Below are 18,682 nucleotides of genomic sequence, written 5' to 3'. Positions count from 1 at the left end.
ACCTTCGCAACGCCTCCTTGACGTGAGAGCTTCCGATTTAAAGGAGCTTCTTGTATGAAGGTATGTGGAAAGTAGGTCTTCCGTCATTGTATGCGCAGGCGTCTTTTTTTGTTGTTATGGAGACAACTTTGATGAAGGCTTTGTGAGGTAGGGTTTGCGAACCGATGGAAAGAGAGCAAGCCGCTCTCGGGGACCTTGTTGTATCGACTGTGAAGCGAAGCAGTTTGTTTTAATTAATTTCTACTGGCGCACGAGAAAGTTTGACACTTCTCAAGCGAAATATCCATTTATCCGTCGCCGGCCGTTGCTAGGAGTGAAATGTGGTTCTGGGAGAAATTACGAGGCCCAGAACTTCGAGGCTCGAACGAAAAGCTAACTCCTGGAAATGCCTCTGGTTGTTGTTCAAGGATGACGCCACCGCTATCCTTGGGAGCATTGTCTAGTGTCGACTCCGGCTGCCGAAAAGTGAATAATCACATTAATCCTACCTCTGCGGTGTCAGATTAGGAAAATAAAATTAATGAACGGTCGGCTCCGCCGTGGTATCGGGGTGCTCTTCTTTTCCCAGCCGTACCATCGAGAGCCTTCCCAAATTCCTACTAAGGCTTTAGAATGATTCGAGCTAGCTTTTTTGGCGAAGATATTCCCTGGAAGCACATAAGGGCAAATCCAATCGGCATAGTAATGGTGAACCATTTTTCAACAACCTTTAGACGATAATGAGCAGCACAAGCGTACGCCCCCTCACGAGAGGTACTTTCAATCAACCTGGGAGGGGGGGCCGAGGGCGGACAAGGGAAAGCCCACCTCGCGTTTCGTTATCGATTATTGGAACGACTTGCGGATGTGGACAGAGCACGCGTGAGAGGTTGAATTTATGGGCCTTTTTCGATGGCAACATATTTTAATGTAACGACTAATTTTCCACTCGACTTGGTCAGAGGGAGCTTAAGGATCCATCGTCTCGCCGTAGCCCTTCGGCGTCGGGTCCTAGAACTATAGCCTGCTTAGATGCTGGAGGTGGTAGCGGAGAACGGTTTAGTAATCGACTCGAATGCGGAAGTGTGCCTTTTTTCCTCTACCGCTACCGGAAGCAGCAGAGCACCCATGATGAGGAACTGCCGAGAGTTCTTCTGGGCCGGCTCATGCAGCCAAGTGCTTGCTTATCGTACCGCCGACCGGGAGGAAGGAAAACAAAATCGTCCGTGAACGTGACTGCGATATCGCTGCGTGACTTATGGCGATGCGTCGAGAGGACATTCCGCGGGAATTTCCGTTTTTCACGAGGACGACAACGAGACGGGAACGAGAATGATGGAAAGGCGAAAAAAAGAGGGGACATCTCTGTTTCGTCACAAAAATGCAAGAAGAGGTGATGTGACCCCTTTTGGCTCGATAAGAAGAAGGCTGCTGGTTGAAGTGTTCGTTGGTAAAACTCAACGATGATGCGCTTTTTATCGCACCGTGTTGCGGCTGGCGAATGTTTCCAACTGGTTCCCGTGTTGTTTTCTATCGATTGATTTCCATCAGTCACTTCCAAACCTCTGCTTCTGTGTCTTCCTGACGTTCCCTTTTTTAGCCTTACCCATTTCACTCGAATGCCGATTTATCACCCGTTTGCTCTTCACCTATTGCACAGTGGTTCGTTAAGAGGTGTTTGGTGGGAATAAAATGTTTTGAAAAATTCATCTATATTCAATTATTACATTAAATCCTATGCGATTTTTTTATTGTTTACTATTATTTTTACGCTTCCATGAGATACTGATGTTTTTTTTTAATTCGTTCAAACAAAAGTACACTTCTATAGCCTACTGTTGACTGCTTGACTGGATTTGGAGCGTTCATTATCCTCCGTACGTTTGCGTATGTGTGTGTTCGGAAGAGTAGTGTGTGGTTTTTCGAGTGGTTTACCAGCCGCTAATGTGCAAGCTCTCGGCTACCTCTGCCGAGGGGTAAAAAGAAAAAGTGGAAAACTCGCAAAAACCCACCTTCTACTCCTTCTTCCAACGCCGAATCGCTTCGCGTACCATCGATGACAGCTTTTCCTCGCTTTCCTCAACTTCCGTCGACCACAAAACCGCATTTCATCACAGTTGGCGATGGTGACGGTGTTGCTGGTGGTGGGTAGTGGACAATAAAATTTGATTTATGACAATTTCGACGTCATCCGGAGTGGCGCCAGCACGGAACCATGTGTGAGCTCGTTGTCCTTTCAGCGGCACACGGACGCGAGCGGTGTCCTGGTTCGGAGGCGGGAAGAGGAAAGGTTGATGATAGGAGATCTCTTGTGGTCAATTTATGTACGAACACTGCTGGTGTCGAAATGTGTTTGTGGCATTTGTTGAGTTGAGAGTTGCTGAAAAGATGGGATGGTCGAAGGGTTTAGTGACGCGCAATGTGATAAGAGATAAACAACAGCAGAACCATTCCATTGCCCATAACTCCTAACTCTGAACGATGAAGGAAGGATATGCCGTTAAACTAATGTGTTCACTTTTCTCTCTCTCTCTCTTTAGTGTCGTTAAGGCGACAACCAGATCTGTTGCAATCGTCGAAGAAGACATAGCCGGCAGTGGTCGAGGGGCAGGAAAATGTCCACACTTTCGCTGCGGATCAGCCTCGAGGGAGGCCGGGTGACAAAGACGATCCAGTTCGACCCGAACACGACCGTGTTCGATGCCTGCCGTATCATTAAGGACAAGTTCGCGGAGGCGGTGCAGGGCCAGGCGCAAGAGTTCGGCCTGTTCCTAGCGGACGATGACACACGCCAGGGCGTTTGGTTGGAGCCTGCCCGCAACCTCGGCTACTACATGCTGCACAATCACGACGTGCTCGAGTACCGGCAGAAGCACCGAACGCTGCGCGTCCGAATGTTGGACGGTGCGGTCAAGACGATCCTGGTGGACGACTCGCAGCCGGTCTCGCAGCTGATGGTGGTCATTTGCACGAAGATTGGCATCACCAACCACGAGGAGTATGGGCTGGTGCGGGAGGATCCCGAGTCACAGAACGAGAACCAGCCCGACAACCGGTCCAACACGAGCACGCTGACGTTGCGCCGAAAGGCGCAGGAAAAGGAGCGTGACACGAAGATGGAAAGCTTGCGGAAGAAGCTGCGCACAGACGACGAAATCAACTGGGTGGACGTGGGGAAGACGCTGCGCGAGCAGGGCATTGACGAGCAGGAGACGGTTTTGCTGCGGCGCAAGTTCTTCTACTCCGACCAGAACATCGATTCGCGCGACCCGGTACAGCTGAATCTGTTGTATGTGCAGGCGCGCGATGCCATTCTGGACGGAACGCATCCCGTCACGCAGGACAAGGCGTGTGAGTTCGCGGGCATCCAGGTTCAGATACAGTTTGGCGACCACAATGAAGCGAAACACAAAGCTGGCTTTTTAGAGTAAGTACCTTCCCAATAAGTCCGTCTCTATTGTTGCTCTAACTTGTCCTGTAACCTTTTCTCTTGTAGCTTACGTGAATTCCTTCCCTCGTCGTACGTACGCACGAAGAACATTGAGCGGAAGATCTTTGCCGAGCATCGCAAACACATCGGCCTGTCGGACCTGGATGCGAAGTACCGCTACACCAAGACGGCCCGCGAGCTTCCGACGTACGGAGTGACGTTTTTCCTGGTGAAGGAAAAGATGACCGGCAAGAACAAGCTCGTACCACGGTTGCTGGGCGTCACGAAGGACTCCGTGTTGCGGTTGGATGAGTTGACGAAGGAAATTCTAAAATCCTGGCCCCTCACCACCGTGCGCCGATGGGGTGCTTCGCCGAACACGTTCACGCTCGATTTTGGAGACTACGCCGACTCGTACTACTCCGTACAGACGACGGAAGCGGAGCAGATCGTGCAGCTGATTGCCGGCTACATCGATATCATTCTCAAGAAGAAGCAAGCGAAGGACCATTTCGGCATCGAAGGTGACGAAGGATCGACCATGGTGGAGGAAAGTGTTGCACCATCGAAGTGAGTAAAAGAAACGCTGAGCACCGGGTCATCCGGTGCAGCCTAAACGTTGACCATATCAAGGTGTATGAACGATGGATAGAAAATGTTTGTCGTAGCAATTGTTTCCGTTAGACGGTGATTAAATTTAAGTGTCTTTAAACGGGGGACTTTTTCTTTTCATGACGAACATAACTGTCACACTTCATCACCCATCATAATGGTCAACAACTAACGCCAATGACCGACCATCGGCACAATCTAACTTCTGCCTTGTTCTTTTTTAGAGCCACCTTCCTGCAACACGAGGAAACGAACAAGTCCGGCAAGGTGGAAACCCATTCCATTGCCAAGCCAGCCGTTATGCGGGGAACTGACGGTAAGTTTCGCCTTTACCGGACACATTATAGAGTCTTTTCAGTTTTACGTCCATATATTTACTATTTCCATACGTTATCTTCATATGCTTGAATAATTTTTAATTTTATCCTTTTTTTTATCTCTTTTCTATATTTTTACGTTTCGTTCATCACCCTTTTTCCGTTCCGTTACAATGGTCGTTCTGTTGATGCCCCATCCCTTATGATTGTGTGCGCATTTGTGTATGTGTGTGTGTGTGCGTGTGTGTGTGTGAAAGTAGGCGAACGATCGTACGGTACTGGTGAGATGCAATCGATACAGTACGGTGCCATCGTTGGACAGGTCAATCTGGCTCATCAGCCGCCAATGGTGAGAGTTATCCTTTATTTTTGCTATATAATTTCTAATTCTGTACGTTTACCATCAGCTAACAATTAATTTCTTAGAAAATGTTCCATTGATCGTATCATCAGCCTGTTGTTTCTTGTTCTCCATTTCGTTTCACGCTGCGTAATATTGTTGTCTAACCCCAAACTCTAACCGAATCGAACTTGAATCAATACAAACTTCCAGACGTAGGTGAATTACGATTTTGTTTCAATATGTTAAAGTAGATAACATCACTAACGTGAAACAGTACACTTCATGCACCAACATCTAACAATGAGAAACACATACACACACTCACACAAACCCCATAACATTACTACATGTTTATACAACTAAGAAAAATGGTTATCGCAAACTAATTTCGTTTTCCCCCTATCGGACATATGTTTATATTTTCTTGCCACTTCATCATCTACAGTTACAACAAACTCGCATCAGTTCGGTTCTGTCGGAGCCACAGCGTGCTCTGCTCGGGTACATTTCCGCCGGGCAGGATGCGCTCAACCAGGCCGAGAAGGATCTGGAAACGAAGGTCCAGCTGCCACCGCTCGGTACCGATCCCGGATCGTTGCAGTGGCGTGAGGAAACGCTCGACACCTCGAAGCAGACGGTCACGACGCATCTGGCGACGATGAATGCGGCCACGGCGCAGGTGGTAACGGCCTCGCAGCCGGACGAGATCGACCACGAAGCGGTCGGTGCGGCGGTATCGCAAATCACCCAGAGCATCCCGGAGGTAACGAAGGAGGTGCGCCTGATTGCGGCGCTCATGGACGACGATTGCACCGGCGATAAGTTGCTCGAGGCGACCCGGAAGTTGTGCAATGCGTTCAGCGATCTGCTGAAGTCGGCCGAACCGGAGAGCAAGGAACCGCGCCAGAATCTGCTGAATGCGGCGACGCGTGTTGGTGAGGCGAGCGGTCAGGTATTGAGCACGATCGGGGAGGAGAGTATCGAGAGCCGTGAGCTGCACGACATGCTGCTGAGCTTGGCCAAGGCCGTTGCCAACACGACCGCTGCGTTGGTGCTGAAAGCGAAATCGATTGCGGCCGTTACGGAAGACGAGGCGACCAGAAATAAAGGTATGTACTGAGTTGTTTCCGGATCGAATAATTCTTCAAAAATTAATTTAATTTATTTTCCTTCCAATACATCGTAGTGATTGGAGCTGCTAGCCAGTGCGCTTTGGCCACCAGTCAGTTGGTTGCGTGTGCCCGTGTCGTTGCACCGACGATCCAGAGTCCGGCCTGTCGCGAGCAGCTCGAAGCAGCCGCTCGAGAAGTGGCCAAAGCGGTCGCCCATCTGGCCGAAGTCTGCAACGAAGCGACGGACAATCAACAGTTGCGTGGTGATCTTACGGCCGCGGCCAAAGACGTCTCGAAGTCCCTCACCGATCTGTTGGAGCACATCAAGCTAAGTGCACGTGAGAAGGCACGACGGGTGGAGAATGAAAACCCGGTCGACAACGTGCTGGTAGCGACGGACATTCTCGTCTCCTCGTCGGACCCACAGGAGATGATCCGCCAGGCGCAGCAGCTGGGCAAAGCGACGGCGCAGCTGATCCAGAGCATCAAAGGCGAGGCGGAAAGCCAGAATGATTCCAACATGCAGAGGAAGCTGCTCGAGGCGGCAAAGCAGCTGGCGGACGCAACGGCCCGGATGGTCGAGGCGGCTCGATTGTGCGCCGGCAATCCGCACGATTCTGGCCACCAGGAAACGCTTCGTGCGGCAGCGGAGGAATTGCGTGTCATTACCACGACGACGGCGAACACACCCGCGATAAAGCGGCAGCTGATTGGTCGGTTGGAGCAGTGCGCAAAGCAGGCAGCATCATCCGCCACGCAGTGCATTACGGCCGCTCAGAACTCGCTCATCCACAGCAATGACGTGCAGACGAAGGAGATTCTGCTGCAGGACTGCCAGGCGGTGGCGGATCAAATCCCGCGGCTTGTGGCCGGAGTAAAGAGCACCCTATCGCGCCCGGACGATCCGAATGCACAGCTGGGTCTTATCGACGCCTCAGAGATGTTCCTCGAGCCGGGTGCACAGATGGCTGCGTCGGCACGAGAGCTCCAACCGACGGTGATGGATCAGGCGGCTTCACAACAGCTTGGCCGGTGTTCCGTCAATCTCACGCATGCCATTCACGATCTTCGTCTGGCGGCACATCGTGCCCGGGAGGCTTGCGGTGGAAACGAACTGGACGCAGCACTGGAAGCCGTGCGTAACCTTCGCAATGTGCTGAACGACACGCGCCGTGCTGCGCAGGAAGGTAGCCTTCGGCCGCTCCCGGGTGAGACGGCCGACAGCTGCTTCAAGCAGTTGGCCGCCGCCAGCAACTCGGTGGATGTATCGATGCACCAGTTGGCGACGGCTGCACAGCAGGGCAATAGGACGTACGCCGGAGTGGCCGGTCGGGATACTGCGCTCGCGCTCGGTGACTACACCAAGAGCGTTCGGGGCGTGCTGGTGACGACGAAGAATCCGGCCGTGGTCGACTGTGCCGATGAGGTGATCGTGGATTCGCTCCGCGTGATCGAGGAAGCACAGCGAACGCTGCAGAATCTGGACAACCAGGAGGCGCTGCTGATTGCGATCAAGCGTACGAAACATTCGCTCGGTCGCACGATCGATTGCTTGCCGGGTGTGAAGGACATCAACGAAGCGTTCGAGACGATCAGCGATTTGCGCAGCATCCTTGACACGGGCGAATATCCACCTTCCGATCGAGCGTACGGTCAGCTGCAAAACGAACTGAAGTCGGCTGCTGATCAGTTGAACGTGGCTGGAGGGCAGGTGGCTCAGTCGTACGATAGTTCCATCAAGTTGGCCAACACGAGTCAAGAGTTCTGTCAGGCGTATAAGGAACTGCTCACCGTGACGCTAGAGATGGCTGGACAAACCGGTGAGGTGCGAGCTCGCGAGGAGATTGTCAACTCACTTCGGGGTGTATCGAATCAATCGATCAGTTTGCTCGGAACGGCCCGCTACGTGGCCGGTGATCCGGATCGTCCGAATGCCAAGAATGAACTCTCTTCGGCGGCACGTATGGTCACCGAAAGCATCAACCGGCTGGTGGATGTCTGCACTCAGGCAGCTCCGGGTCAGAAGGAGTGCGATAGTGCAATCCGTAGCATCGAGTCGCTCCGACCGTTGCTCGAATCGCCCCAGGAGTCACTGACCGACCAGGGATACTTCGATTGTCTCGATACGGTGCTGGAAAAATCGCGCGCCCTTGGTGACGGAATGACAGGCATTGCGAACAACGCAAAGAACTCGAAGCACGTCGAGTTTGGCCATTCGGTTAACTCGGTTTCGGAATCGATCCGGGGATTGATTGAGTCGGCGGCCCAGGCTGCTTACCTCGTCGGTGTTTCGAACCCGACCAGCGTTGGTGGGCGCCCGGGAATCGTCGATCAAGCGCAGTATGCCCGCGCCTCGCAAGCGATTCGCCAGAGTTGCGACATCCTGCGCGGTCAATCATCGTCGCAGCAGCAAGTTCTTTCCGCGGCGACCATCATTGCGAAGCACACGTCGGCCTTGTGCAACGCTTGCCGTAACGCTAGCTCAACCACCACCAACCCCGTCGCAAAGCGTCATTTCGTACAAGCGGCCAAAGAGGTTGCCAACTCGACCGCCACGTTGGTACGCGAAATTAAAGCGCTCGATCAAGATTACAGCCCCGCCTCGCGTCAACGTTGTGCGGCGGCTACCGAACCACTGCTGGAAGCCGTCTCGTCTCTGTGTCACTTTGCGTCGTCTCCGGAGTTCATCTCGATTCCGGCACGTATCTCCACCGAGGGACGTAAGGCGCAGGAACCGATCCTATCGGCTGGTCGCGGTATCCTGGATGGTGCCGTCGATATGGTACGCACGGCGAAGGTGCTTGCCCTCACGCCAACGGACCCACCCGTTTGGCAGCAGCTGGCCATCCACAGCCGCAACGTGTCGGATAGCATTAAAATGCTCGCCACCAGCATCCGCGAGAAGGCCCCCGGACAGATGCAGTGCGATCAGGTGCTGGAGGTGCTGAAGGATTGTTCGCGCGAGCTCAACTCGGCCGCGCTGGCCGTCGGTGTTGATGGGTTGCCGCAGCGCAAGGACAGCAACCTGCAGGGCTTCACGAACCAATCGTTGAATGCGGCCTCCGAACTGATCGATCGCCTCGAGCCGGTCAAGTCGTCGGCAAAGAAGAACGCCGAAAGTCTTGGCCACGCCGTCAATCAAATCGCGAAGCATATCGTCCCACTGACGAACGGTGTGATCGGTGCGTGCTCGCAGCTTGTCCACTCCGGCCAGCAGACGGTGCTCATTAACCAGGTCAAGTCGGTCGTGGAATGCTGCGCGCAGCTCGTCCAGACGGCCAAAAGTGCGGGAGGTAATCCACGGGCGAACCAACTCCACCCGGAGCTGGATGAAGCGGTCGAGTCGACGCGGGAGGCCATCCAAGAGCTGAACGCTACGGTGGAACGACTCTCGACGGAAAACGGTGTCGTGACGGGACTGATGGAGCAAATATCTCGCTCGATGTCGCGCATCTCGGACAAGCGCCAGTCGTTCCTCGGAGCGTCACTTAACGACACCTACGTCGACTACCAGACGCGTATGGTCCAGAGTGCGAAGGAGATCGCTCGGTATGCGAACGAAATCAACGCGAAGGCCGCCATCGACCCGTCGAAGTTGGCTCAGCTGTGCGTTGAGATGACGCACCATTACACGCAGCTGGCACAGGATGCGATCGGCGCTTCGGCCCTCACCACCACGCCGGATGTGGCCATACGCATTCGCAACACGGTGCAGGACCTGGGTCGCTCGGTCAACGTACTTATCCAGTCGACGACGGGCATCCGGAAGGATGACAGCAGCGGATTGGTGGAAATTTCGCGCGGTGCCCGCGACGTCTCGGAGAAGGTCGCCCAGGTGCTGGCCGCCCTGCAGGCCGGGTCTCGCGGCACCCAAGCGTGCATCAACGCATCGAGCACGGTTTCGGCGATCATCAGCGACCTCGACACGACGATCATGTTCGCCACGGCCGGAACTCTGCAATCGAGCGACGAGGACGGCAAGTTCTCCGATCACCGTGAGCACATCCTCAAAACGGCCAAGGCACTCGTCGAGGACACCAAGATTCTCGTGGCCGGAGCTGCCGGTACACAGGACCAACTGGCTGCCGCAGCCCAGAACGCAGTAACAACCATTCGTAAGTTGATTCTCATCGTGATGGAAGCGATATACTGACACTCCTCTCCGATTTTTTAGTGCAACTAGCCGACGCCGTCAAGCATGGTGCCGCCTCGCTCGGTTCCGGACAGCCCGACTCGCAAGTGATGGTGATAAACGCGGTCAAAGACGTTGCCGCTGCACTCGGTGAGCTAATAAACGCTACTAAACTCGCCTCCGGCAAGCCCATTAACGATCCAGCTATGAATGATTTGAAAGATAGCGCTAAGGTATGTTCGTTTTGTTCAGTTTTTGTTTTCTTTTGTTTATATTTTTTCTCATTCCCTCCCTCCAACCCCCTGTCACACTTCACTGCCCCATTTTTGTTTTTCGTTTCGCCCAACCCCATCATCCCCGCAGCCTTTGCATCGACACACCACTTTCCTCCAGAATGCCTCGTTTCGTTTGGTTTTATTCCAAATTCCCATCCCAATACCAAAGTGCATGCGCGCAGTTTCGATGTCTTTGCTCGCAATCAATGTGCAAGCCCCCTCTTTAAACGCGTGTACGCACCCTCCTCGTTTCCGGCCAACGGTTGTCTTATGTGTCCTTTGCAATACACAAACACAAACTTTGTTCTGCATTGTGCAAGATTACTCTATTGGCTTTTCCTAAACCGAAACTCTCGTGATTAACCGTTACTTCGAAGCACGTTGCGTCCGATTGGGCACTTAGAGAGAGTCACTTTCGTTTGGTTCGGTCGCTATCGCAATCGCTGCCAAGTTATGTGTCTAAATTTAAAATTATCAATACAATTAACCTAACATGTTTTAGACAAAAATACAACTTAAAACAATGCAACACTATTACTAAGCTTCACTGTCCCCGTTCAAATCGTACACCCCGAAAACGTTGCTTCGCCTGATCTAATCAAACACTTAACACCCAAGTCCGAGACACTCGGGACAATCTGTATATATATATTTATGTTAATATCGTTCTAATCGAAAGCAATAACCGACAAATATTTGTTTTTTAATATTTTGGTCTTTTGACTCAAACACAACATTCTTAAAAAGAGACAACCAGCCCCCCTTCAAACGAAACCGTCATTTTCAAATGCGTCGCGCATTCCATATCATCCCACATCCTAACTCAAGCCAAGCACACGTCCGTTATAGAGCCCCATTAATTAGCATAATCAACACGGACATAGTTTTACAGTTTCGCTACGATTTCTTTCGATTCGTATGATCGTCCTTTTGTAGTACCTCGTTCTCGTTCCACATAAACACACACACACACGCACACCACGGCACATGTACATTCGTGTGTCCTCGGAATATTGTGGAATCAACAAGAGTGTCGCATTTCGTCGAAGGGAAGGAAAGTGTCTCCGCTTCAGAGATCACAATCTGCGTGCGTGGTTTAATGTCCGTTGTGCATGCAGTGCGGGATCTATTTCGTCTCTTCTTCTCTCTATCACTATCTCCCTCCTACTGTTTCTTCTCTTTCACACACGCACCTGTCCCCTTATTTTCATCGTTTAAGTTCCCGTCGCATCTTTGTATCAACTCTGCTTGGAAATCGATGGAATGAGGTTATACTGCTCGTGACGTCTTGTGGAATGCCAAGGGAATGTAGTTGACTGAAAATACCCCGTCTTGTTTTGCTCGTCCTGCATGTTATAGTAGAAGGCGTAGAGTACCGACCAGTGGAGTCGCCACCGAACCACTTACCTACTTAGAATCGAATGGAAATTGTACTGCTCGTACTTAACCGCATCCCCATATTATTTGGAAACGTAAATCGTGGTTGGAGGATTAAACAAATTGATCGATTGCCGTAACAAGCGGCTTTGTTCTAGGGGTAAACTACGTAGAAGTTGGAATGACCGTTTCGTAGTATTTGGAATGCTCTAACGATATGCTCGATAGATAAAAGTAGTGTTGAGGGTATGGAACTAATATTGGTTGCATCCCCACGGATAAAGGCCTACTTAGGTGCTATACCACTGAGAATACCACTTGATGGAATCCTCCGACCATAAGGATTTCACTAAGAATATGTTTCAAACTCTGTGGCCAAAAACGGATCGAAGAATGATTTCCCTTTTCCACAATGAAAAAACATCCTACGCTGTGGGGTTTCCTTCCGAATCCAACCACCATTCCTCAATGCCTTGGGTTTGGTGTTTTAAGGGTACTGCGCCATTATCGTCTCGCCGCCTGTGACTTGCATTCCGTTCCATTCCATTCCATTTCCACAGATGATACGGGAACTGTGCCTCACCGAGACGAGCATGTCCGTGCTGGCCGGGTATCGTCCGGAGGAGGAGAATGTTGGCCAACAGTACATTTACCACCACACCCACCACCACCACACTCAGAGCAAACACACGTCCGCACGAGCCGCTCGTACCGTGCAACCCTAACCCGATTGCGTACATCCTTTAATACCCTCGAGCTTTAGTCGGCATCGTCTCGTGTAGTTGTAGTTGCTATGTGAACGTATCTCTAGTAGGCGAGTGCAATCGTTGTGCCTACTATGCATCTGCGTTGTTGTACGCTTTGTGGAATGATGAAATGGCTACTCTACTGTCACCCTTTTGAGATTTCCCAGATCTCAATCTCTCCTCCAAACTCTTCACGCTATTTCCACCCATTCCCCCGAAAAGAAAAATTGTAGAGAACTGTTCCACCTATTGGTTCTGTGTCCCCATTTTTTTCTCTCTTTCTTTCTTTCATTCCAACTGCACCCCCTCATCCGCTACACCACTGCTGTCTGCCCACACATTCATCAACACAACCAACCCAACCCAATCCGTCGGTTACTTTTTGCAAACAGCAGCAACTGGGCGTCGAATCGCAGTTGGCCGCCGCCTGGTGGCTTTGCGATCAGGAGGAAGAACTGTTGCGCCTTCTGTCCACCGTACCGACCCTGTTCGATGGCGTGTTCTGAGCGATTTCCCCCCAAACACATACTTGTTGTTTGCCCCTTCGATCGCTGGTTTAAGTGTCATTCAAAAAAAGAACTAGTATTTATTATTAGAAGAACAATTCCCCCAAGGGATCCCGCTTTTACTCTATGGCCGTTCAATGTGGTGTTTTTTTATGTTTCGGAAATAAATGTATTCTATGTATTTATCAACACCCCCCGCCCAAGTGCAGCCGTTACTTGTGTTCCTCTTTGTGCCCCTCTCGAGAGTTATTCGCACCGCTTTTCTCCAAAATGCTGATTTTGAACCGGACTCTGCCCTTTCCTTCCTGGCCGACGTTTGATTTCCGCCTCTCTCCATTATGCTGTGTGAATGTATGTCCCCGTGTGTGTGATGTGTGTGTGTATGTGTCGGCCGACAGGAATCGAGGAAATTTGCATAAAATGAAACACTGCGGGATTAGAACAGAAAAACACAGAAATGAAATCGAGCGCAACTGTAGGTAATATGTTTCCGTTTATATAAACTTTTGATGAAGGGAAAAATATGCTATCGCCACGTAGAGATGTGATAGTGTGTTGTCCCTAATCAAAGGGATGAAATATCTTGATGAAAGAATTGCAATCACAGGGGTAAATAAATGTGCCTAAAAGAACCAAATTAAAACATAGTCAATTAACGTCAAAAGAAAACAACAGAGTTTCCCAGTTTCTCAAAATATTTCATCCAATCTCGCTTGTTTAATATTTCATCTAACCGCTGCTGTGTTTATTTTCTCACTAACGACTGTTCATTCCGCGCCGGACGACATCCAATTTTTAATATCGATTTCTATCTTCCTCTACACCTCTTCCGTGAGCTTAGGTTATGGTGATGAATGTCACCTCGCTGCTTAAGACGGTGAAGGCCGTCGAAGACGAACACACGCGCGGCACACGCGCCATGGAAGCCACGGTGGACGCCATTTCGCAGGAGCTCCGCTCGATGCAGTTCGCCCCGGAGATGATGCGCTCGAGCATGCAGCAGTTGTCGCGCCCGGAAGACCTGATCAACGTCACCAAGCACGTGACGGCGGCCACGGCCAAGGCGGTGTCGGCCGGTGCCTCCAATCTGCAGGCGGACATCGCCGCCGCCGCCAACCTCGGTCGCAAAACGATCTCGGACATGCTGATCGTGTGCAAGTCGGTCGCTTGGTCGTGCGCGGATACGGCGGAACTGCGCCAGCGCACGCTCGACGCCGGCTCGGCCGTGGCCATCGCGTACCGTGATCTGCTCGAGGGCATCCTGAATCACTGTACGGCCGACGAGCGGATGCAGCTTTCGCGACGCGTTGCCATGTGCGTGACGGATCTGGTCGGAATGGCGCAGCTGCTCAAGGGTTCGGACTGGGTCGATCCGGACGATCCGACGGTGATTGCGGAGAACGAACTGCTGGGTGCGGCTGCATCGATCGAAGCGGCCGCCAAGAAGCTGGCCAACCTGCGCCCACGACGACAGGAGGTGAAGGTAAGTCGAATAATATCGATCGCACGTGCCAAAGTGTCCGTTAACTAACATCTCAGACTCGTAAGAGTGTGCTTCTCGTAGGATTTTTTAACCACTTTATCCCTTCCAATACCTTCCCACCCGTTCTCCATAACCCCAATTCGTCTCCTTCTAACAAAACTTCGCTGGTGGAGGTTTACTAAGGTTGGATAGTTTACGGTGAGATATGTTTGATATTCTTGGTTGTTAAGTTTTCTACTATCACCCAGGAATCAAACATATTATTACTGTGATTATCGTTGGTCATCGGAAAATCAGTTGTGAAACAAAGTTAACACTTCCCGTGAAGTGTTTGTGCTATCAAAAATAAAATCAACGGAGTGAAAGTACTCTTTCTGGTAAAAGATATTTGGTTGTGAAATAACAATATAAATAAAGCGTTTCATTTTTCTTGCGAATTTAAATTTAATAATTTTTGTTTCACTTGTTTTAAAACAAGCAAATTTTATTTTCCTCATTCAATTGGTTGATTCCATTTGGCTTTTGTTTTGTTTCATTTCTTCAATCGTTTTGGTTTTTCTTCTCAGCTTGTATGCGTTGTTTTACTAACTTTAGACTTATTTAATCATCCCTTTCTTGAGTGCTTGTACTTACCTCCCTTTCTATTATATCTGTGCTTTTTTAGGAGGCGGATGAAAATCTAAACTTTGATGAAATGATTCTGGAGGCGGCCAAGAGCATTATGGCGGCATCGTCGTCGCTGGTCCGCGCTGCCAATGCGGCCCAGCGTGAGCTGATCGACCAAGGCAAGGTGGCCAAGCGCCCGCTGACATCGTCGGACGATGGCCAGTGGTCGGAGGGACTTATATCGGCTGCCCGGTTGGTTGCTGCGGCCACCCACAGTCTCGTCGAGGCGGCCCAGAACCTCGTCCAGGGAGTTGGCACGGAGGAGATGCTCATTTCCTCGGCCAAACAGGTGGCCAGCTCGACCGCCCAGCTGTTGATTGCGTGCAAGGTGAAGTCGGATCCCAACTCGGAGACGGGACGGCGACTGCAGGCGGCCGGTAATGCGGTGATCAAGTCGACTGACAAGCTGGTTCAAGCCGCCCAGCAAGCGATCGAGGGAGAGGAGGAGCATACGCTGCGCTTGAACCGGAACATGGTGGACGGCATGGCGCAAGAAATCAATGCCCGCTCGGAGATCCTAATGCGCGAACGACAGCTGGAGGAAGCGAAGAACAAACTGATCGCCATCCGGCACGCGAAGTACCGGCAGAAGCTGGGAGGTGGCTTCACAACCGACGAGAGTGACGAGGGTGGCATTGCACCGCCACCGTTCGCTGGCTACGGCCAGTCCACTTCACCGAAGCCACCGCAAACACTACCGAAACCGGGAACGTACTCCTCCCCGGCCGGTGGTATTGGTGGGTCTCCCGGTGGTGCGAGCACCATGCCTCGTCTTCACGGAACCGTTTCACCGGGAAGTCCCAGCCTGCAGCGAGCTCAGGGAAGTCAGCTGCTCACAGCCAACGCCGTCCCGAAACCGTACCAATCGGACGCGCTAAAGTCCCCTTCGGCGCTGGTTTCACCCTCGATGCTGAACCGTGCGTACGACACGACACGCGTCGAAAACGCTAACCTCAGTGCATCCAAGTTCAACCGGACGCAATTCGATGCCGCCATACAAGACCTCCAGAACAAGGTGCAACCGATGAGTACGTTCCGCTCGTCCCCAACGCAGCAGCATCCGCACACCAATGGTGGTAGCGCCCCGCAAACGTACGAAGGATTCACCACAAGGTAAGCTCTCCCACAGCGCTGAACATAGTAGGCTTTTCCCCTTTGGGAAATGTATTTCTTTCCTTTTTCGTCACATAAACGTCTACATTTCTTTATTTCTTCGGTAAGAAGAAACAGGAAAAGCTGACAATTTTCCCTATGCCATCCTTATCTAAAAGTAGTTAATCTTCGTATATTTCTCTTTTTAAACCTCACAAAAACCGCATGGTACGATTATAATTTTATATCAGCTGTGACTGACTTCATTGGCCACAAATGTTCTTTTACGGCTGGATTGTAAAATAAGCAAATGGTGGTGATGGTGGTGGTGATAATAATAATCCATGCTATGAAGTAAAGAACCAATAATACTTTCTAAACAAACTTACAGCGTTTTACATCTCAGTTAACAAACCCGGCAGTGTACGTAGAACATCCAACAATGCTAGCCTACTGTAAAGTTTTGGATGTTGAATCGTCAAACCTCCAAATGGCAACGCAAACGGATCAAGTAGGCAATTCGTCGCTTTCTAGGATCTACCGCAATGATAGTTGACTACCAGTCGAGGGGTACAGGTAAAAGTAGTGGAAAATTGACTCGTTTGTGTTCCAATTTGAAGGAGGTTTGATGATTCAACATCAATTACAGTAGGCTAGCATTGTTTGATGTTCTACGCATACTGCCGGGTTTGCTAACTGAGATGTAAAACGCTGGTGTCACTTTGTGACATATTTTTCGTCTCTTTCCCTGGCCTAATCTCACTCAATTTCCCCAATTTCTGTATAGTTCTCAAGCATCATGAAACCTTTCACCCTTGTAATTGTAATAGTCATCATCATCCAATTTAATACCTGATTCTCTCAACTATTCTTAGTCGTAATCGCATAATCGCAACCCTAACCTAAACCAACCAATGTTTTTTTTTCGTTTCTTTTTTCTCTTCCACTCTTTCGTGCTCCGTTTGATCCCTTATCGCCTGTGATTGTTACCCCCCCACCCTACCCTGTTTGCCTTTCCCCACCCCTGCTCGCGCGCGCCAAAACGTAACAACGGCAACAGATACGAAACCCGTGTCTTCCAGAATGCCAACAGTACTACTAATCCCAACCCGCTAACCACCGTGGAGCAGAAGTTTGCCAAGCTTAACCTAGATCAGCACGATCTACGACAAGAGCAGCAACAGCAGCAGCAGCAACAGCAACAGTATCAGCAACAGCCAAGGTTTGCCGGCACGCCACCGCACAACAATAACAACGTTGGCACGCCAACATCCGCAAGTTCGAATAGTAGCTTTAATCCTGCTACCGCCGCCACTACTAGTGCCTCCTTTAACGCCGCTAGCACTCAACCGTACCATCATCAGCATCAGCAGCAACATCAGCAGCAACATCAGCAGCATCAGCAGCAACACTTCCTTCGCACCACCACCTCAACCACCAACCCGGGGGGTTCACCTTCCGTACATCCGATTAAAAATGGAAACGTTAGTCTCTTTGACAGTGGCGCACCGACCGATGCCACCATGCTCAACCGGACAATGATGGAGCAACGTGCGTCATCGTCAACCGTCAGCAGCCAACAACAGCAGCACCAGCAGCAGCAAATCGTCCAGACCAAAAAGATCCAGATGATGACCACCTCCTCCTCTCATCACCATTCGACGTCCTCCTCCACGACCATGAAATCGTCCGGCGGTGGTGGCGGTACGGAATGGAAGTAAACATCGACAATGGTCTCCCACGTGGCTTCCTTGCCCTCCCCCCCATGTCTAAATTCGTGCGTGTGTAAAGTTGTGTTTTTGCACTAATTATTGTAATTCGAACCGGTTTATTCGAGCGGTTTTATTTGTGTGTAATTTTTTCGTACCAATTCCGCCGCCCGATTCTTGTTGACCCCTTGTTGTAGTCCGTAAGTGTGTACGATAGTGTGTAGTTATGGTAGCGTGTAACTAAATTTTACTAAACAAAGCGAATTATTAAACTTAAGCCTTTTCGTTTTCGGGTACCATTTGCTGCCCGGTTCCTCCTTTTTTCCCCCCCTCCGATGTAAACATGTAACCAACACGAAATGTGCCACACTTTTCTAACACAACCTTTTAATTCGTTTGAGGAAGGAAAATTTGTATCTAACGAGAGAAAAAGTAAAAACACCTCCTAATTCTAAGTCAACAAACCGTGTGTGTGGTTTTTATGTATTTTTTTGTGTTTGTGGCACACTGTTGTTCGAACACGATAAACGAAACACGAGCGAAACTCACGAATGTGCCTCGAGGGATTTTTTAATCACAATTTGCCTTCACGAAACGTGACGCGACGGATATAATACACGAGAAGTGCGCCTTAGCCAGTATTTTTGCAGATTTAAAGAGATTTATTGTAACGCTGCTTCCTTTTTCGGGTAAAAACAAAAGTAATTGTAGCTAAAAAGATGCCAACGTTTGCCAAACAAGGAAATCTACATGCCTTACCTTAAAACCAAGCGCACAAGAAGTGTAAATTGTGTGCAATGAAACGAAACGCACAACGGAGAACGAGTAGTAAATTAAAACGCCGCCACGTGCCATTGGTTTAGAGCCAGTCCCCAGATTTAGAGCTTCCAAGCGTCTTGTGTA

General features: G+C 50.5%; 1 protein-coding gene across 1 annotated transcript; it reads left to right on the top strand.

Moving 5' to 3' along the window:
* Window positions 1-2,559: 2,559 nt before the first annotated feature.
* Window positions 2,560-18,083, top strand: LOC131294218 (talin-2). Its single transcript, XM_058322266.1, has 10 exons — window positions 2,560-3,406; window positions 3,476-3,979; window positions 4,246-4,337; window positions 4,599-4,687; window positions 5,127-5,790; window positions 5,868-9,908; window positions 9,968-10,158; window positions 13,671-14,312; window positions 14,977-16,091; window positions 17,131-18,083. Exons 1-10 carry the CDS (start codon window positions 2,595-2,597, stop codon window positions 17,789-17,791), a joined length of 8,811 nt encoding a protein of 2,936 aa, XP_058178249.1. The 5' UTR covers window positions 2,560-2,594; the 3' UTR covers window positions 17,792-18,083.
* Window positions 18,084-18,682: the final 599 nt, after the last annotated feature.

The sequence above is a fragment of the Anopheles ziemanni genome, chromosome 2 (assembly GCF_943734765.1).
Source record: "Anopheles ziemanni chromosome 2, idAnoZiCoDA_A2_x.2, whole genome shotgun sequence".
Lineage (NCBI taxonomy): Eukaryota > Metazoa > Arthropoda > Insecta > Diptera > Culicidae > Anopheles > Anopheles ziemanni.
This window is presented reverse-complemented; position numbering and strand designations above follow the sequence as displayed.